This window comes from Lissotriton vulgaris, chromosome 10 (genome assembly GCF_964263255.1).
Source record: "Lissotriton vulgaris chromosome 10, aLisVul1.2, whole genome shotgun sequence".
NCBI classification, from domain to species: Eukaryota; Metazoa; Chordata; class Amphibia; order Caudata; family Salamandridae; genus Lissotriton; species Lissotriton vulgaris.
Window position 1 is genome coordinate 19,521,655 of NC_141698.1, and position 21,839 is coordinate 19,543,493.

Below are 21,839 nucleotides of genomic sequence, written 5' to 3' on the forward strand. Positions count from 1 at the left end.
AACTTTGTCATACTTTCACCCATTCTAAGATGGCCGCCCATGCATGAAAACACATGGGCATCCATCTTCCAATTGTTTTTGTAAACTCTCAAAATAAAAATGTTTCCAAGATGGCCACCAATGTGTGTGCATGCATGGGCAGCCATGTTTGAATTCTTTTTGTAATCAATTTTTACAGAAACCATTTAAAAAGAAAACATTGGCTTTGCCATTGCTTGTTAAAGGGTGGGAAGGCTATGGAAGGCATTCACTTCTATAGCAGAGCTGGTTACGTGACCAGCATTTCCCCATCACTCCTGGCACTTAGATGCATCAACAGTCAGAAAATTGCAATATTCCCGCCACGTCCACCTGGGCCCTTCCTTGACAAACAGGATTCTAAGCACAAAAGTAGAAGCTGCATGAACACTATCACTGAAATATATTTCAGGGAACACTTTTCTCTGTCCTCACAAAGAGGCTTGCAGCTGTCATTTTTTTTTTAAACATTTTATTTGTATGCACTTTTAGTGAAACAAAATCTACAACTCTCAGGAGCAAAGGCATCTTTCATTGTCAATCTTTCATTTGCTTTTTTTTTTATATACATATGTAGTCCCGCCATTTGAATAATGAGCATTTTTCAATTAAACCATGCCCAATCATCAAGGTTTCATGAAGAAAAGATATACTAATAATTTCCTTGTGGCAGTTTGGACACCGACATGTGAATGACTGAGGACTAGCTGCTTCGACTAGCTCTCGTCTCTCCCAATTTCCCTATCGCCACTGCGCCTGACTTAGCGGGTGTTTTTTTTAATAGCGCGCCTTGGACGGTTGTCCACATATGTCAGGAACTGCAGGGAATAGTGGAACTGGAGTACGTCGCAGACTTTGGACCAGAAGTGCCCCGTCACCCTTTGGAAGAAGATCCAGTGGGCCAAGTAGTGGTCGAGAAGCTTCAAGACGACAAAGCCAAAGCAGGATGTCAGGGCCAGGCACATGTAGATACGCGAGGTGGAGTCCCCATGCTGTCGCTGTACCTGAAGACCACCCCAAGCGGCTGCCAGGATGTGGCAACCAAGAGCAAGTTCAAAACCTTGAGTGTGCACCAAGGACAAGGCGTAACTGACGAGTGAGAACCCTTCAATGGTGATTGCCATCCCCGGCCGGTAGCTGTATAGAATGGAATGGCACCAGACCGGCACCCACGCGAAAATGGGCAAAGTGAACCACTGGTCCACTACCGCCGATCTTTGGGTCATCGTCCAGAGCCTGAACCACTGCACCGGCCCGTAGACTATGCCCATGGAGGCGAAGACGTTCTTGATGTAGAGGCTAGCTTGGCCTTGGCGCTGGGCGACATCGTCGTGGAGCAGCCAGTAGACACCCACGGCAGTGTAGGCAAGGTTGACGAAACAGTTGAAAGGCATGGCGACGAGGGCTGGGAAGCCAGGAACTGGTCTCTCGGCATAGTGAGCATAGCCGAGCTCGGTGGCGACGTGGTCGAACAGCCCAGTGTTGACGATGGCGATGCAGAGGCAGCTGGCGAAGGCCACGTGCCACAAGGCTTGCCCCGAGCCCGCCTGGATGGCCATTTTCAACCAGCCTTGTTGGTGGAGTCCAAGGTTCTTTTTGTCCAGTTTCTGTCTCCAGGGATTCAGAAGGATGATTGTCCACCTGGATTGCAACAATCTTGTCAGTTTAGGCCGGGTGGCTGAGTTTGGTAAAGAGACGCAGGCAGCAAGGCAGAGCAAGCACAAAGATAGATGCTTCAAGCGATGGCCACTGAATGTGGTGAGGAGCAGGCAAAGGAATTAGTGACGGCTAATGCAATCAGACATCACCAATGCAGGCAGCTATGACTACTGCATTCAGACATGACCAATGCAGGCAGCAAAGAGCAGTGGGTTAGGAGGGACTCTTCAGAGATTACCCACTTCCAGCAACGAACAAGAGCTGGAGTGATAACTGGTACATTCAAAGGTGAAACATGCAGGCAGCAGAAAAAAGCAGGCAACGAGGGCTGATGCATTCAGAGATGAAACATGGAGGCAGCAGAGAAAAGCAGGCAACGAGGGCTGATGCATTCAGAGATGAAACATGCAGGCAGCAGAGAAAAGCAGGCAACGAGGGCTGATGCATTCAGAGATGAAACATGCAGGCAGCAGAGAAAAGCAGGCAACGAGGGCTGATGCATTCAGAGATGAAACATACAGGCAGCAGAGAAAAGCAGGCAACGAGGGCTGATGCATTCAGAGATGAAACATTCAGGCAGCAGAGAAAAGCAGGCAAGAACGATTGATGTATTCGGAGATGAAACATTCAGGCAGCAGAGAAAAGCAGGCAATAGGGATTGATGCATTCAGAAATGACAACTGTAGGCAACACAGCTGGGACTGATGCATACAGAAATGGCCTACACAAGCAGCGGATAATAGCAGTCAGTGGTGAAAGCAAAGAGCACATACAGCACAAACAAAGCAAGTAGCGTTCAGAGATGTAATTACAAATAACAGGTGCAGGCAGAGAAGAGCAGTAAATGGCGAAGGCCGACAGCACCATAAAGCAGGCAGCGAAGACAGTTGTATGCTGAGATGACAGCTGCAGGCAGTGGAGAAGAGCATGTGGTGGTGAAGAGCAGGCAGCGCTGAGCAGGGTGAAGATGGCAGCGACTGACGAGCAGGCAGAAACTAAGAACAAGCAATGATGCTGACCAGATCAGGGGTGAGCCATGAAGGGAAGGCGGCGGTGGCCGGCACAGGCAGTGATCGGGTGCAGGCAGCTACGACTGTAGCGTCGAGCAGTCAGCTCAGAAGGCGATGAACAGGCACGCAGCGATGATGGCGACGGTCAGACGCAATGCCAGGCGTCGGAGGCAGGCAGCGGGGGTCTGCCCTTGCAGGCACAGATGACGCAGGCTGTACGAGTGGGCGCAGGGGGGCAGCACAGGCGCAGGCAGGCAGCAGACTTTGTAACTTCCTGGAGCTCAGCTGCAGCCCTCCCTGGGCGAGGGAGGAGGGTGGGGGGGTGGCTGCCTGCGCCTGCGGCTGGGGAGGCCTCTTGCGCAGCTCGCTCTGTTAACCCTTCCGGGCCCGGGGCGGAGTTGTGTGCAAGCTCAGCCAAGCATGCAGTGCGGGCAGTGCTGCTGGAGCCATGTTCACAGGGGGCGGGGGGCTGCCATCAATGTCACTTCACCGCCCCCAGGGGATTCTGCAAAATGCAAGTGTCACTAACGAGCCACGCGCACCCAGCAGGAGAGGGGGAAGGCGGCTTGTTACAGCACACTGTCCCAAGTATATCACTAAAGCACACTGTCCTAAATATATTACTAAAGTGCACTGTCTGTCCTGTCCCAAGTATATCACTAAAGCACACTGTCCTGTCCCAAATATATTACTAAAGTACACTGTCTGTCCTGTCCCAAATATATTACTAAAGCACACTGTCCCAAATATATTACTTAAAGCACACTGTCCTGTCCCAAATATATTACTAAAGTACACTGTCTGTCCTGTCCCAAATATATTACTAAAGCACACTGTCCCAAATATATTACTAAAGTACACTGTCTGTCCTGTCCCAAATATATTACTAAAGTACACTGTCGCAAATATATTACTTAAGCACACTGTCCCAAGTATATCACTAAAGCACACTGTCCTGTCCCAAATATATTACTAAAGTACACTGTCCCAAATATATTCCTAAAGTACACTGTCGCAAATATATTACTTAAGCACACTGTCCCAAATTTATTACTTAAAGCACACTGTCCCAAGTATATCACTAAAGCACACTGTCCTGTCCCAAATATATTACTAAAGTACACTGTCGCAAATATATTACTAAAGTACACTGTCTGTCCTGTCCCAAATATATTTTGGAAAAGGTGATGGACAGAGATTCTGAATGATGCAGAATACTCCTACCCAGTCAAGAGATCAGGGCTTGATACATCACCGTTTTTTAGCTCACTGCACCATCCCAGCCTCAGAACCTGGCTATATGCAAATTAGTCTGTTCCTGTCCCAGTGCATGATGGGAACAGGGCAAACCAAACTACCAAGCCAATTCTTATACTGGGAACGAGACAAGCTACCGGGGACCGGTTTCTGGCATTTCAGCCGTCGTCGGCCCGGCTTGCTTGAATCCTGATGGTGCAATGAGCTAGGAACTCATGTCTGAGTATACCCTCCCACACATAGTGTGGATAAAATCAATTTTGGAAAAGGTGATGGACAGAGTTTCTGAATGATGCAGAATACTCCTACCCAGTCAAGAGATCAGGGCTTGATACATCACCGTTTTTTAGCTCACTGCACCATCCCAGCTTCAGAACCTGGCTATGTGCAAATTAGTCTGTTCCTGTCCCAGTGCATGATGGGAGCAGGGCAAACCAAACTACCAAGCCAATTCTTATACTGGGAAGGAGACAAGCTACCGGGGACCGGTTTCTGGCATTTCAGCCGTCGTCGGCCCGGCTTGCTTGAATCCTGATGGTGCAATGAGCTAGGGACTCACGTCTGAGTATACCCTCCCACACATAGTGTGGATAAAATCAATTTTGGAAAAGGTGATTGACAGAGTTTCTGAATGATGCAGAATACTCCTACCCAGTCAAGAGATCAGGGCTTGATACATCACCGTTTTTTAGCTCACTGCACCATCCCAGCTTCAGAACCTGGCTATATGCAAATTAGTCTGTTCCTGTCCCAGTGCATGATGGGAACAGGGCAAACCAAACTACCAAGCCAATTCTTATACTGGGAAGGAGACAAGCTACCGGGGACCGGTTTCTGGCATTTCAGCCGTCGTCGGCCCGGCTTGCTTGAATCCTGATGGTGCAATGAGCTAGGGACTCACGTCTGAGTATACCCTCCCACACATAGTGTGGATAAAATCAATTTTGGAAAAGGTGATGGACAGAGTTTCTGAATGATGCAGAATACTCCTACCCAGTCAAGAGATCAGGGCTTGATACATCACCGATTTTTAGCTCATTGCACCATCCCAGCTTCAGAACCTAGCTATCTGCCAATTAGTCTGTTCCTGTCCCAGTGCATGATGGGAACAGGGCAAACCAAACTACCAAGCCAATTCTTATACTGGGAAGGAGACAAGCTACCGGGGACCGGTTTTTGGCATTTCAGCCGTCGTCGGCCCGGCTTGCTTGAATCCTGATGGTGCAATGAGCTAGGGACAGCCCCCAAATATATTACTAAAGCACACTGTCCTGTCCCAAATATATTACTAAAGCACACAGTCCTGTCCCAAATATAGTACTAAAGCACACTGTCCTGTCCCAAATATATTACTAAAGCACACTGTCCCAAATATATTACTTAAAGCACACTGTCCCAAGTATATCACTAAAGCATACAGCCCTGTCCCAAATATATAAATCTGCATATCCAATTGAGATGATGTGGCATAAACAAGACAACTAGCTCAAGAAACAGGATGCGGAGGATCAGAAAGCATGAGTCCAAGTTTCCCTGCATCGAGCGTTGGTGAGTAAAAAGCATTAATCCATCCCCACTCAAACACTACAGTGACATCTCTACTTAAGCATCTTCAGAAAGGATAAATTAAAGGTGTTAGCAGTGGAGTCTTCCTAAGAAGTTTCTTCACAATCATGTAGCGTAAAGCTATAGAGACAAAGCTTGCTCTACGATGCTCTCTGTCCAAAGGCAAAAGAAGAAGTCGGCACTTTTCCTACTCTCAACATGGCAACATTACAGGTATCTTCCTCAAGAGTCTTTGCAGGTCACGCCATCTACTCTGAGTACGATTCTAAAGGTAGTTTTCCATGGAATACGGTGTTCTGGTTTTGCAACAGTTTGTCCTTGGTTCCCAAGCCTTCTCCTGAGTGAAGCACAACAGCCTTCCTTTATCGACTCTGGTTTACGGTGTAACGTCTCCTCTCCTTGCCTGACTCATAAAACAAAAACATTATTCTAGCAAACAAGAGCGCTTCTTTCACCTGCAACACAAAACGTGAGAAAGAACAAAATCCACAGCACACATGAAATTCAGCTATTAATTCTAAACCGAGAGTTTCCAGAGAAATGCATTTCAGGCCTACGAGATTCAGCTAACATAAGAAACCAGCATATGAACCTTATGAATTTGCATAGAGAAATAAGGCACATTCAATTAATGCCTTTACCTAAATTTAAATGACACACTTTATAAACACGACTAGTACATGAATAATTGTACGTTTCACAACCCGAGCTGTTCACGTTAATGTTTTCTGCTACTTACATTCCCTTTCTACGTTAATTCTTCATGTTACTTTCCAAAGGCCTAAGTACATCCCGTTTCAGGTTAATACGTTTCAAAATCCTAACAGTTATGTTATTATAACAAAAGATTATATGCGGGTGCTCTCTACACGTGTGATTACAATGCATCCTTACAAATAAAAAGCGACTTCAGATACATCATCCCCTAAGCTCTTCCCTTACGCCACTAGGGGGTGCTGCCCCCTGTTGATTCCCCGCTCCTAGGGCCAGATGTAGGAGCCAAAATACCGGTCGGTAACGGCCGATTTCGGCCGTTACCGACCGGTATTCAGTATTTGGCATGTAGGGGCCCTATTTTACAGATTCAGTAAATTTACCAAATCGGTAAAATACCGATTCAGTATTTTTGCCGATTCGGTAATTTAGAGATGTAGGTGGGACTCTTCTGAGTCCCACAGGCCTTACCGAATCGGTATTTTACCACCCAATCCAATTGGGTGGTAAAATACAGATTCCAGGTGTGCATGCACATGTGTGCATGCACACCTATGGCATGTGACAGACAGACATGCCCTTAGGGGATGTCTGTGTGCCACATGTCACACATGCCTGAAATTGGGGTGCTAGAGGGCCCCTGCACTCTTGCAACATTCGGTATTTACCGAATCGGTAAATACTGATTCGGTAATGCCCATTGATTTCTATGGGCTTCAATGCCCATAGGAATCAATGGGCATTACCGAATCGGTATTTACCGATTCGGTAAATACCGATTCTTACAGAATCGGTAATTCAATTACCGATTCTTCCTAAATCTCCCCCCTTCTATTTTACCGATTCATAAATACCGAATCGGTAAAATTCGGTATTTATGAATCGGTAAAATATACTTACCTACATCTGGCCCACAGTCCGTACGCGCCATCATTTTATAACACTTCTCATGATGCTCTGAATGACACTTGGAGCCCTTCGTCCAAGGACTTGTGCAATACCCCAGGTTAGCCAAGGACCATCTCTTCACCGAGCTCTTCAGACAAAGCGGTCCTTCTTCAGCTGCTGGCAAGGTTTCTGATCATGATGTAACAGGAGGTATTTAAACTGTTCCTTGCCAGGGAAGAACATCTCCAAGATGTGGGTGTTTCCTTTATTTGATATTGTTCTGTCGGGCTTGGGGGTCTCTGAGTGGGTGTGCAAGGCTGTCGTATCCCTGGTCCCCTTGCACAAAGCACAGTAGCACAGTGCGCTCTAAGTTCAGTCAATCAGACTTGTAAAGCACGGCTAATCAACCATGAGGGCATCCAGGCGCTGCGAACCCTGCGACGGCGGGGGGAGTTGAATAGCCAGGTAGTGAGTTCTTTCCTGAATTCCAGCAGAGAGGATGAGATTCGGAGGTGAAGGGGGAGGTCGGAGAAGGAATGTCCTTTGCTGTTGCTTCAAGGGATGCATGGGGTGTGAGTAAGGGAGAGCTAAATGGAACATTAAGGCTGTAGTAGACAGCCGCCCTAGGGCCCGCCACTACTCAGCTTTAGAATGCAACAGGAGGTATCATATGTGACCTTGTTTTTGAGGAAGTGGAGAGCTAAAATGGTAAAATGTCATGCTACCTAGGACCCCCAAAATTTGCACTGGAGCAGAGGGCTCCCTTTCAGGCCCGGGTTCCTGGGCTCATATTGACTGGAATGAGTACCTAAAATGTGAAAAACAGGGTCATGGAAGGCCGGGTTACGTTCATGAAACATGAACTGTGGTTTATGCGTGGTCCGTCACAGACACCTGAAGTCTCACTCATTGCGAGTGACACTCACACATTTTTAGGTCAGGTTAAGTTGTCTGGTACAGTAAGCTACATGTCATAGCTGCTGAGAAGTGAAAGAACCTAGACTCCTTCAATGACTCTGTTCAGAGGTCTGTTGTACGCAGAGAACTCCTGGCTGTTTAGGAGGCTTCAGGAAGTGATCGATCCACAAGCGAATCCACCCTTCAAATCCTTTAAATTGACTTTGGTCACATTAGAGTGCTGCTCCACTGCTTTTGTCAGCCATGAGTCTGTTTAAGTAATATTTTAGTGTTATTCAGATGTTATCTTTTTATTGATGTGACTTGCTGTGTTGTCATTGATGTCAAAAGATCTGTGAGAACCCTTCCTGTGATGGCATCACAGATGCAAATTAGTTCTTACTTGAGAGGTCTGCATTTATCATTGACTGTGATGTAGCTGTGTTTTGCTTTAGAAACTGGAGGTCTGCACATGATGTCTTCTTACACCAAGCGCTGCTGTGGAGACAAAGGACTGACCAGAACTGGTCCTGCATCTTTGGAAGTTGTGTGTGTAGATAAGCCTGGAGATGGCTTACACCTGCTTGGGATGTCTTCGGGCATGTCTCCCTTACAGTCCCACCGCTGTGGCCATGGGCTGCTACTGCTCTTTGGGCCTGATGTACGACCATTTTTGCATGCGCAAACGGGTTTGTGAACTCGTTTGCGCATGCAAAAATAGCATGGGGAATGTACAAACCCTATTTTGCGAGTTGCAATTATTTGCCACTCGCAAAATAGGGTTTTGCAACTCGCTATTAGGAAGGGGCGTTCCCTCCCTAATAGCGAGCGCAATCCTATGTAAAAATGTTTTGCACCCGCATAAGCGGGCGCTAAGCACTTGCAAATTACCACCCTCTACTAGAGGGTGGTAATGCACTCACAAAAGGGAAGGAATCCGAGTGACCACTGCCTGTCCTTAAGAAATGAAATGAAAACGTTTCCAATTTTTTTTTTAAATGCATCCCGTTTTCCTTTAAGGAAAATGGGCTGCATTAAAAAAACTGCTTTTTTTAAAAGCAGTCCCAGACATGGTGCTCTGCTGAGCCCAGCAGGCCACCATACCTGGCAGGGACTGCCATTCCAAATGGAGTTGCAAATTGTGAGAGGCTCATTAATATTCATGAGCCTCTCAATTTGCGACCCCATTGGGGAATCGCTAACAGTGTGAAATACACTGTTGTACATTGGAAATAGCGCCTCGCAAATTTGTGAGGCGCTATTTCCACGGTCATACACCTGGCCCTTTGTGCAGTGCTTGGAGTTGTCTGTAGCAGCAGAGGCCACACATAGGATGTCTAGTTATAACCTGTGTTGTGATGCACATCCCTCCATCCTTTTGTGGTCTCCTCTTCCCCTTTATGTTAATGTTGGGGAGGGAAGCCTGTGAGAATGCTCTCTACACATATAGGCTGAGGTTACCCTTCTTGAACCTAGCACCCCATCATTATTGATCCTGACCCCCAACCTGTGTCCCCCAGTTTTAGATAAATACTCGCCCCCCTGAGCCAGCAATTGTACGTGTCTGAGCTTCTGGAGAATCTTTGCAGCAGCAGCTGAGAGGGTCATGAGAAAGGAAACAAGACTTTGGAAATTGTTCCCCCCACCCAGGCTCAGAGCATGCCTTGGAGTCTGGAGGTAGCCCTGGAGGAGGTGGAGGACGCTGGGCCGCCCAGTGTGGCAGGGAGGTGGTCCCTGACCAAGAGGATATGCAGAAGGACCGTCAAACTGACGCCTCCCCGGAGGTCCCCGCTAAGAAGAGATCCAGGACAGGAGCCGCAAGGATCTTGAGATCCAGGTGGCCAGAGCTGAGACAAAGACATTGAGATTGCAACAGAGAGGAAGAGCTGCAGGAGGCATTTCAGACCACTGGTGTGATGGGCCTTGAGGCGCCTCAACCACTCCTGCCCGGGTCAACCTGTTTGCAGCCTGGGAGGGACACGTGAGATACTTTCACTTGTACTGAGGCCTTAGGGTGGGATAGCGGTGGTCGCCCTGGATCCGGAACAATTTGAATCATCTCTGCAGCATTTACAGAGAGCAGAGTTTGAAAGAGTGGCTGCATCCCAGCCCTAAAGCCCAGTTCCCCTGCTGCTGATGGGAAGCAGTGGGCCCACTGTTGACCAGACAGTCCTCTGGGTTATCCATAGACCATCAGATCACAGTAGATTGGGAACTTCTTTTCAACGTTGCATGGGAAACTTTGGGGGACTAAAACTTTTCCGGGCTCCAAAATTTTTAGGACAGATTCTCAGCTCATGGCTCCACCGCTGAGTTGTCCTTCCTTGCATCCAGGCCTGCCGAGATATGAACGAGGCCGAAGGGCCGCTGCATCACAGCACACTTGAAGCACTTCTGGGTCTTTTGGTTCCATTGACCAGGACATAAACAAAGCCCGCAGTAACTACTACATACCCAAGTCGCGACGAATGTTGCCAAACGCCTGTGATGTCTGTCCCGTAGGATAACATTGACCATAGATTCCTGTTTCATTTGAATTATAGCGCCTTAATATGCAATGCTATAAAACTATTATCAAGAGTATTAATTGCCACTTTTTTCTTCAATTTTTAAATGATTGTGTGATATATTAATGGTTATGTTCTTTATGTAATAATTTCTTCTGTAATGTGGATATAAGCTTATATGTTGTATGATGTTTCTTTTATGTAACATTAATGTACAGTAATATCTGTTTTTTTAACTTGAAAAGCTATTAAAAGTGATCTTTTTTTTAAATAATTTGTTAGAATTCCTTTTTGCAACTACCCTTACTATTGTTTCATGAATTTTATGTACACATTAATAAAACTATTTTGGGTTATACTGTGAGTGAAGAACATGATAGAACCTTGTGGTGCTTTCTTTATTAGCATTCTACTGCTCAGTGATTCTTAGAGGTAAATAAAGACCTATTCTTGGTTGAAAGATCAAGGGGCAGATTTACAAGCCCTCACCTCCACCAGTATGTCACTTTTTGTGATGTACTGGTGGCGCAGGGGGCTCCTCCATATTTACAAGGACATGAAAAGCCACCCTGCGTGGCTTTTCCTCTCCTTGTAAATGCCGCCCCTTCACACGCAGCACTTGGCGTTGAAGGGGCGTTCCATGGGTGTTGCTGTGGGTGTCCAAAGCAACACCCATGGAACAGGACACATCTCCAGAATAACGAGAAATTATAATTCTGGAGATGCGTCTGAATGCTACGCCACCCTAGAGGTGGCATAGCGAGGCGAAATGTTTTCTCCTCGTTATTTCCTCTTTCAATGCTGTAGTGTAGTTCCTATATTCCCACTAGGCTCTGCGCATTGGAATAATATATCCTGTAGCTTAGACGTAGGACTGAGGTCTACTAGGTCTCTACCGGTTATATTAAACTTAATTGTGAGTGCCAGCTAGCTCAGAGGTCACTAGAAACTTTCTCGAATAAACAAGAAAGGATTCGTTTCTGACAACCACCTAAAACATGACAACTTTGTTTCCCAAGAATAAGAAATCAAATCTCTAGAGTCGTGGAAACAATAGATAACTATTTCACTCAGTCAATCGTGCATGCTTAGTACCACCAGAGGTGCACGAGTAATAGAGAGACTGGCGTTTTCAATAAAAAGGTATTTATTGAACAGTCTTCTTTCTCAAGCATTGAAAATGAACTGCTACAATAGTAAAGCTTACTATGAAGTACAATGCATATAATACGAACAGTATTATAAAGTAGCACTGTAAAAGCATGATATGGTTTCTAAGCCATAAAGTGCATAAAATGTATAAAATACGTAAAATACATACAATGATAAAAGGATGACTAAAATACTTAACTGGTGCTTCTAAATACGCCTACCCCGGTGTACCTAACCTAGGTCTAGTACGAGGGAGGAAGTATAAGAGGAGTAGCTTAAGTTTTTGGAGTTCTCTGCCAGGAATCTGATTCCAATATTTCTCTAAGAGGTCTAATCAGCTCTGTACCTTTGCTCTAGAATGAAGGAGGTCTTGTATCTCGTTCTCAGGACTCGATTTCCCAGATACCCGCAAGGGTAGTCTGGAAACACTGGAGCTGGATTTCTCGGCAGGAGAAATGACAGAGTCTCGCAGTGCGTCTGCTGGAGGGTCGACTTCCTTCGGCACTTGCTGCTGCTGGGCGTCGGGCAAGTAGATAGTCGATCTGCTCCTAAACCACTGTGTGTTTGTTTAGGCAAATCAAGGCATATTTATACTTTGAAGGTGCCGAGTTAGATGCGTGTTTGGACTTAATAACATCACTCAAAGGCTCATTTCTTGGAAAAGGCGGGGAGTTCTAGGAGAACTTAATATTCGAGCAGGGGGAAGTCCCAGGCTGCTGAAGGCGGGTTTTTCCAAGAAAACGTTGTTAATTCTTGGAGCTTAGTGGAAGTATCCATCCCGTATTTGGGCTGTATGGTTTAGGCCAAATATGGTAATGATTTCTATGCCTATATAAGGAAATGATAAAGTATACATATATAAGGGCATGAATCGGGAAATTTATATTAGGGTCCGAGATTCATTTACAACAATGCGTGCTGCATTCTACAGCATGTATTGAAAGAGGAAAGTGCCTGTAGTGATTGTTTTTGTGCAGGAAGGTGCCCCTTCCTGTACATAAACAGTCTCCCCATGACGCAAGCACCCTTGCACCATGGTGCAAGGGTGCCTGCGCCAGCGCATGGCTGCAGTTTTTTGCGCCAGCACAGGGGGAAGCACTGAGATGCGACATATTGTTGTAAATATGACGCATCCCTGTGCTTCGTAAGTGCTGCAACGTGGCACAGCCAAAGGGCTTGTGGTGCCACGCTGCAGCACTTCCTTGTAGATTTGCCCCTAGTTTTTACAGTATATTGTATTTTTAGAGCTGGGTGAAACAACCACCTCCTGAAGTCAGCTGTGGTTGATTACTGGAGCTATCTTTGGAAGTCAAGTGTACAAAGAGAATAACTTGGTAATCTAACTGGAGCGCCATCCTATTTGAAGCCCCGGGACTCCAGGACAGCACCCACCGTAGAAAAAGTCCACTAACCACTTACCGTAGTGCAGCGAAGAGGACTCACAATGACTCCCCTGCAAGGCTGCCCGTTGATTTCTTCCCAGTGCGGCGCTATGGTCACCTCACTTGGCTTCTTGTTGAGGTCCCCACAAGAGATCTTTAGGTGCTTTATAAATTCAACTCAATGCTGCTCTGTGGTTTTACCACCACGCTTCTCTGTCCTTCCCGTTGATGCATCTCTCTGATCCTGGGACTTCACCAGAAGGCTGGGACTTCACCAGAAGGCTTGTTTACGATTTCTAAGCCCAGTCTCAATTCCTCACAATGCTTCTCTGATGTCCTCCAATAATGCTCTGAGATTTACCCAGAATGCTGCTCGGTGTTATGCCTCTGTATGAGTTCCCTAAAATTGCGTTCTATGGGTGTATCGCAGTGCTGCTCTACGATTCGCCGCTATGCTTCTGTATGAGTCTGCCGCAATTTAACTATGATTTCTCAATAATTGCACTATTTTCCTATTTGCTATAGAAAATTGGAATTAGCACCCATCAATTATAAGTTTCATTCAAATTCTTTAAATCATGAAATGTCCATAGAAATTGGTGGAAGAAGTAGGTCCAAAGTTTTTCTGGTAGTTGCAAAACTTATTCTTGTATGATTGTATTTGGATTCACCCAATAGGGAGTGAAGAGGGGTGCACTTCCTGGTTTTTTAGCACCATCACCATATAGTAATAGGTGCAGGACTTTTGCCTCAACCCTTTTTGTGCTTTGTTCTTTATTTTCCCATTTGCCCTCATCTGTGGGTGTCTCTAAAGTGCTGCTCCATGATTTCCTTATTGTACTTCTCTGATTTCACCACTTTACTGCATTTCCCAGCGCTGCTGCACCATTTATTTTCCCACTAGCCTTCCCTTTCATTTCGCCATAAACCTGTTGTGTTTCACCCATAATTCAGCTCTATGATTTTCCTCAGTGTTTTCTCATAAGGCTGCTCTGTGATGTCTCCATGACACCAACACGGCTGCTCTATGATTTCCCCACAAGGCTGCTCTTTGATTTCATCACAAGGCTGCTCTATGATTTCCCCACAGTGCTGCTCTTTGATTTCCCCACAATGCTGCTCTTTGATTTCATCACAATGCTGCTCTTTGATTTCATCACAATTCTGTTCTTTGATTTCCCCACAATGCTGCTCTTTGATTTCCCCACAATGCTGCTCTTTGATTTCATCACAATGCTGCTCTTTGATTTCATCACAATGCTGCTCTTTGATTTCATCACAATGCTGCTCTTTGATTTCATTTCAGTGCTGCTCTTTGATTTCATCACAATGCTGCTCTTTGATTTCCCCACAATGCTGCTCTTTGATTTCATCACAATGCTGCTCTTTGATTTCCCCACAATGCTGCTCTTTGATTTCATCACAATGCTGCTCTTTGATTTACCCACAATGCTGCTCTTTGATTTCATCACAATGCTGCTCTTTGATTTCATCACAATGCTGCTCTTTGATTTCATCACAATGCTGCTCTTTGATTTCATCACAATGCTGCTCTTTGATTTCCCCACAATGCTGCTCTTTGATTTCATCACAATGCTGCTCTTTGATTTCCCCACAATGCTGCTCTTTGATTTCATCACAATTCTGTTCTTTGATTTCCCCACAATGCTGCTCTTTGATTTCCCCACAATGCTGCTCTTTGATTTCATCACAATGCTGCTCTTTGATTTCATCACAATGCTGCTCTTTGATTTCATCACAATGCTGCTCTTTGATTTCATTTCAGTGCTGCTCTTTGATTTCATCACAATGCTGCTCTTTGATTTCATCACAATGCTGCTCTTTGATTTCCCCACAATGCTGCTCTTTGATTTCATCACAATGCTGCTCTTTAATTTCCCCACAATGCTGCTCTTTGATTTCATCACAATGCTGCTCTTTGATTTCCCCACAATGCTGCTCTTTGATTTCATCACAATGCTGCTCTTTGATTTCCCCTCAATGCTGCTCTTTGATTTCATCACAATGCTGCTCTTTGATTTTATCACAATGCTGCTCTTTGATTTCATCACAATGCTGTTCTTTGATTTCCCCACAACGCTGCTCTTTGATTTCATCACAATGCTGCTCTTTGATTTCCCCACAATGCTGCTCCTTGTTTTCATCACAATGCTGCTCTTTGATTTCCCCACAATGCTGCTCTTTGATTTCATCACAATGCTGCTTTTGATTTCATCACAATGCTGCTCTTTGATTTCATCACAATGCTGCTCTTTGATTTCCCCACAATGCAGCTCTTTGATTTCATCACAATGCTGCTCTTTGATTTCCCCACAATGCTGCTCTTTAATTTCATCACAATGCTGCTCTTTGATTTCCTACAATTTTTCTCGACAGTTTACCTACAGTTCTCTATGATTTACCCATTATGCATCTCTATGGTTTCTCCATTATGCTTCTATGTTTGCCCCACAGTGGTGCTTTACGATTGTCAGGATTTCTGAGTGATGCCCAACAGGTTCTAATGACCATTCACCCCTCACCCCAGAATGTAGCACCAAACAAACCAAAGAGGACTAAATACAAAAGTGAAAGGGGAATGGGATGCAGAGAGAGAAATAAACAACTAACACACCAAGGTAGTCTAGGGCACCACTCTCTTTCGTCTCACATCTTGTGTTGCAGCGAGTTTATTTAGCAATATTCTGTGTTAAGAGATTGTCTCTAGATAGAATGAAAGATTATATCAGACATTAGTCAGTATTTAACACATGAAGCTTGTTATGGTGATAAAACATTATATTCCCCGGCTTCAAGCAGGTTGGTCACGGTAAGCCAATCTGGAGAAAGCCATTAAAACAGCAAGTAAGCAAGCCATATTAATCACTGTGAGTGAAGGGGAAAAGGGCAAAGGGAACACAGCAATACAAGAACCAACGTCATATAAATAGACAAAGGTGATTAATACTGTGGGAACCCAAAAGAAAGGAAATAAAGTTGAGGGATGAGATAGTCAACGATATCTACAAGCAGAAAGCCTGCGGGCGTCGCCAACTGCTCCCCAAGATGGCCGCATAACTGCGACACTCACTTTCCCCAGCTCCAAACAATACTTTAGGATACATCAAATCGGCAAACATGTGCCTTAACTCTGTGTCAGGACCAGAGCCTCCGATTATGCTTCGCTTTCTTTACTTTATTATTCAGCAGTTAATCAGTACTTAAAACTAAAAATACTACATTTCCCATGAACACCCACAGTCACATGTACAAATCGCAGAGCCAACAGCCCTAGATAATCCTAAACGACATCTTGTGTCCTCTTTCATTTCTGGTTCGCAGCCAGTTAAGTGTCTCAACCTTTCCTTAATGACTGTAATATTTTGGGATAATATTGCACATTGTTGATTGCTTATTGTATTTTTTCATGGCGATAATGTTTTGAGCGCAGTGTGCGGTTATTGCCAATTGCGTTCATGCGCCCGCTTTGATGAATTGTTTTGAAATTACTGCTTGGTTATTGTTTATTGACAACTACATCGCCCATTTGGTTCTCCTTTTGGGAGCGCTTTGGCCTCCCAGCCATGCAGAAATGCTGCCCGAGTCCAGATAGGTGGAGTGGGAGCTTCAGCCATGCAGATCTCTGTCCAGCTTTACAGGCCTTGTGCGCTGATGCATGCCTTCTTCCCCATTAGCCGGCTCATTCAGCACAGCTTTCTCTAACACGAAGGGGGCGCGTTAAACTTCACAGGAACCTCTTGCCCTATGCTCTCCCCAGCAACACCCTGTTTAAAGTTATCTCCAAGGTTGTGATAATTGTTGTAGATGTTTTCCACCTATTGTGCTGCAGGCTGCTGCGGCCACATTTTAATGATATTATTTTATGCCTGTCTGGGGTTCGGATATATTTTGAGTGGCACTCCCACTTGAAACTCCTTCTCAGAAGCTTTATTATCCTCCCCTGAGGTGCACATTCACTGCTTTGCAGTTTATAGCAATGTATGATCCTTTTCGACGGGGAGATGGATCCGTATTATGAAGTCCCGGAGGGGTCTACGGAGCAGGGCTTGGTGGACGCACTGGACGCTGGAGTCCAACAGTCATAAATAAGGAGATGCATGATGCACTGACTGTGAAATGCCGTGGAGACTGCCATGTTCAGTGTGTGCTTGATAACGACTAATACTAATGTCCAACAGCTCTAGGAAGATTATATGGCCTCAGCCAGTAGTGCTGCCTCAAGACCTGTAAAATAAATTCCAGTAGCAGCTAAAATATTGTTGTGAACATTTTTGGTGCAATGGGCAAAACAGACTCTAAGCAGAGAAATCTCCACTTTAATCAGAGTGGAGGTGGAGAGAAAACGAGCTCTAAATTGAGGCTCTTTTCTCCTTGCCAGGATTTAAAGTCAGAGAGCACCGATGAAGCAGCAGACATAGATATAAAGACTGTTCTTATTGAAATTATATCCATACTCTCCGCCATCAACTATAAAATTGACCATTAGGCCTCTCGCATGGTTCTAATCAAGGAACAACTAGATATGCACAAAGTTTTTGTAACTAAGACTGAACAGAGAATCTCTGGCCTGGAAGACGATGCTCCAATGCTGAAAAAGACTAGGAACTAGAATCGGACCACACGAAAACTAGTGTCAAGAATGAAGATCTTGAGTCATGCTCAAGAAGGAATAGCTTGGGCATTATGAGTCTGCCTGAAACACTTATTATGGTCAAACTAGAATCTTTTGTTGAGGCTTTCCTGACAGGCGTACTGGGCAGGGAACGTTTTTTCAACCTCCTTGTATGGGGAGATTGTTAGAGCGCATCGGTCTTTGTGCCAGTTACCACAACTGGAGGCCTGTAATTCCTGTCCTATTGAAGTATCATGACAGGAACACAGTTTTGCATCTAGCAAGAGAGAAAGGCCTGCTACAGTTTCAAGGTTCCCCTATATATATATATATATATATATATATATTCACTGAAAAAACCATAGGTTATAGACCATATATAGTTAGGGATTAGCATTTAAAAAACCTTATTTTATTTGCACAAAACCATTGAAATCCCATATATAGTTAGTTGCACTAACTATATATCGCGGACCCGCAATCCACTGCTAATGATGTCACATATTACATCATTCATGACATGGTCAGTGACATCACTGATGACATCACTGATGACATCTCAAATGACATCACTGATGACATCACTGATGACATCACTGATGACAACACCCAGTGACTGTATGTTTCTGTAAAGTTAAAATATGTCTTACATATTGAAGAATGAGTGGATGTATAAGTGTCTGGATGAAGGATTTAGTAGGTGCATGACTGACTGTATGAGAGAATGATTAAATGTGTCTCACTGAGTGTATGGGTTAGTGATTAATGTGTCTTAATTTGGCAATCATTATTTATGTTGTTCTGTAAACTGCTGCATGTTTAAATCAGTAGCTATATCAGTAACTATATGGGTTATTGAATGGTTGCCCAAGTATTTGTATGGGAGACTGAGTATGTGTGTGGGTGGCTGGGAGGTGTATAACTCTGTGCATAGATGTGTGAGCAGTTGATTCCCTAGGTGTATGGGTTCAAAAGTGCATGTAGAAACAGCTGTATGGACAGTTGACTGTGTGCATGAGTATATTGGTGAGTGAATGGATATCTCCGTGCTACATGTCAAAGTAAGTACATATGTAAAACACACTCCATGTGAGAGTTGACATATATAAATAACTGAACATAAGAGCCAGTGAATGTGTGAGTGGCTGTATGAATCATTGTGAACTTGTATCAAGGATTGTATAAGAGAGTAAATATGTTTTACTATATGTTTGAATAAGTAAGGTGTGTATAACTGTATAGTTGAGGAAATGGAGATGTGATTGATTCTTTGCATGACTGACTAGGTGTGTGAGTAACTCCATGGATGTGTGACAGTCTGTGAGTGCCTGTTTACACTGAGTGTACCTAAGGTTATATTAGAGTCTGAAGATGTATTATCACATAAATGATATCATCAGTGATGTAATCAGTAATGTCAAATGAGATGTTAGTGATGTCATCAGTGATGTCATTTGAGATGTCATCAGTGATGTCATCAGTGATGTCATTTGAGATGTCATCAGTGATGTCATCAGTGATGTCACTGACCATGTCATGAATGATGTAATATGTGACATCATTAGCAGTGGATTGCGGGTCCGCGATATATAGTTAGTGCAACTAACTATATATGGAATTTCAATGGTTTTGTGCAAATAAAATAAGGTTTTTTAAATGCTAATCCCTAACTATATATGGTCTATAACCTATGGTTTTTTCAGTGAATTTTCAAGGTTTTGTAAATGCAAATTCCTAACTATATATGGTCTATAACCTATGGTTTTTTCTGTGAATTTCATTGGTTTTTTAAAAGTTAATATCTATAGCTGTAAAATATATTCTTTATTAAGTGACGTATCACGTAGCCCGTGAGACGCCTCATGATGCATCGCATAACCGTGACGTATCGTCTCTGCAGCGCAAACCAAACCCAAAACGTAAGCGCGCCAGAACACGCTTAAAGATATATTTATATTTTTTTTAACCTTAATTAGACAAAATCCACACGTGCACATATCACAAACGTTCAAAAAACACAATATGTCGGACTCCCGTTACGCTGCCGGTTAGCTGCCCGGTTAACGTACCAGGAAGCACCTTTACCGCGAAAAATCGCAATTTTTTTTTTCTTTTGCCCCGCAGGGAACTTTAATAGCCCCCTCATCAATCCTAGGGGTTCAGGAGGGGTCTGCCTTACCCCTTTCATTCATTTACACCTTTTTTTTTTCCACCTCTTGTCTCTCGATCCTACCGAGAGATAAGATGGCGGCCGCTCCGGACTGTTTACAATGTTGACAGCCAATCAGCTACTCCTCAGACTCCCGTTACACTGCCGGTTAGCTTCCCGGTTAGCTGTCCGGTTAGCTGCCCGGTTCGCGTACCAAGACGCGTCTCTACGGCGAAAAAATCGGATTTTTTTTTTTTTTTTTTGGCCCCGCGTGGCTTTATAATATCCCCCTCATCAATCCTATGGGGTCAGAAGGGGTCTACCTTGCCCTCTTTCCTTCATTTCCCCCTTTGTTTTGGTCTCCTCTTGTCTCTCGATCCTACCGAGAGACAAGATGGCGGCCGCTCCGGACTGTTTACAATGTTGACAGCCAATCAGCTACTCCTCAGACTCCCGTTACACTGCCGGTTAGCTTCCTGGTTAGCTGCCCGGTTCGCTTACCAAGACGCGTCTCTACGGCGAAAAAATTCGGATTTTTTTTTTTTGGGGGGGCCCCGCGTGGCTCTATAATATCCCCCTCATCAATCCTAGGGGGTCAGAAGGGGTCTACCTTGCCCCCTTTCCTTCATTTCCTCCTTTGGTTTGGTCTCCTCTTGTCTCTCGATCCTACCGAGAGACAAGATGGCGGCCGCTCCGGACTGTTTAGAATGTTGACAGACACCGGAGAGCCAATCAGCTTCGCTTCGCAAAGTTCCGATACGCGAAAAGTTCGCTAACCGGATCGCTGCCCGGAGCACTGTTACAGATATATATCTTGATTTAAACGTTAATTTCTCAAAATCCACTAAAGCACATATATTGAGACCTAGCAAAGGCACATCGGGCTAACAGTCCCTACAATTTTGCCAAGTTTCGTGGAAATCCATTCAGCCGTTCGGGCTAAAAGTGAGTCCAACCGCCCTATGGAAATTAACATGGGAAAAACGCGTTTTGGGACCCCCCTTTTTTCTCGGCCCCCCCTTGACGACCCCCCCCCAAATTTCCAGGAGCTGCTCAGAAACAAAATGTGCCATTTTCCTGAAAATTTCAGCCGATTCCGTCCACAAACGCCAAAGTTATTAGACATAGAATTTTCAGAAATCCCATAGGGAAAAAATCCTAACTATATATACCTACTGGCGACCGCCAGTAGGTTATATATATATATATATATATATATATATATATATATATATCCACGACTCTCCTCCAAAAGGAAGACAAAGGCCTCAGCAGGGGAAACGTTTGGAAGCATCTTTATTTCAAGACAAATGGCAAAGAAGTTCGTAACACCCGCTGTGGCGAATGCATTTCGGCGTCTTCTGCCTTCTTCAGCGCCGTGGGTGTGTCTGTCATGAAGCAGGTGTGTATCCCAGATTATATGTCCTGCCTCATCCTGCCTCGTGACGTTCTGCTCCGCCCCTTAAGGTAAGTACCAATCGCCTTTGCCTCCTAGCAGACGCTTCATGAACAGCGCCTACAGGTCCCAGCATGCATCAAACATTGCTGGAAGGTAATGCGCGGGGTGGATCAGTGCTGCACGGAACTCAAATGTCCAGGAGTCCACGAAACTGAATGCCTCCTCGAGTCCCCTACCGCATCAACCGCCGAGCCACAGGAGTCCATATAGCGGGGGCTAGGTTAACAATATCACCTCGCCCAGCGTGATGGCAATGACATCAACACCGCCCCATCTCCTCCAAGGTTAAGCGGTGGGCTTTGGTTATTCCTGTAACCAAGAGTTCACAAAATCCACCGAAGCGGCAACCAGCGTGTCCAAAGCCTCTTAGTGATGCGGGGGCCTTTCTAGCGCGACACTGGAAAATCGCGCTGGGTAATATCCACGACTCTCCTCCAAAAGGAAGACAAAGGCCTCAGCAGGGGAAACGTTTGGAAGCATCTTTATTTCAAGACAAATGGCAAAGAAGTTCGTAACACCCGCTGTGGCGAATGCATTTCGGCGTCTTC

General features: G+C 44.9%; 1 protein-coding gene across 1 annotated transcript; it reads right to left on the reverse strand.

Moving 5' to 3' along the window:
• Positions 1 to 489: 489 nt before the first annotated feature.
• Positions 490 to 2,836, reverse strand: TMEM187 (transmembrane protein 187). The gene is made up of 2 exons (XM_086940254.1): positions 2,697 to 2,836; positions 490 to 1,659 (listed from the first exon to the last, which is right to left on the reverse strand). Exon 2 carries the CDS (start codon positions 1,575 to 1,577, stop codon positions 780 to 782), a length of 798 nt encoding a protein of 265 aa, XP_086796380.1. The 5' UTR covers positions 1,578 to 1,659; positions 2,697 to 2,836; the 3' UTR covers positions 490 to 779.
• Positions 2,837 to 21,839: the final 19,003 nt, after the last annotated feature.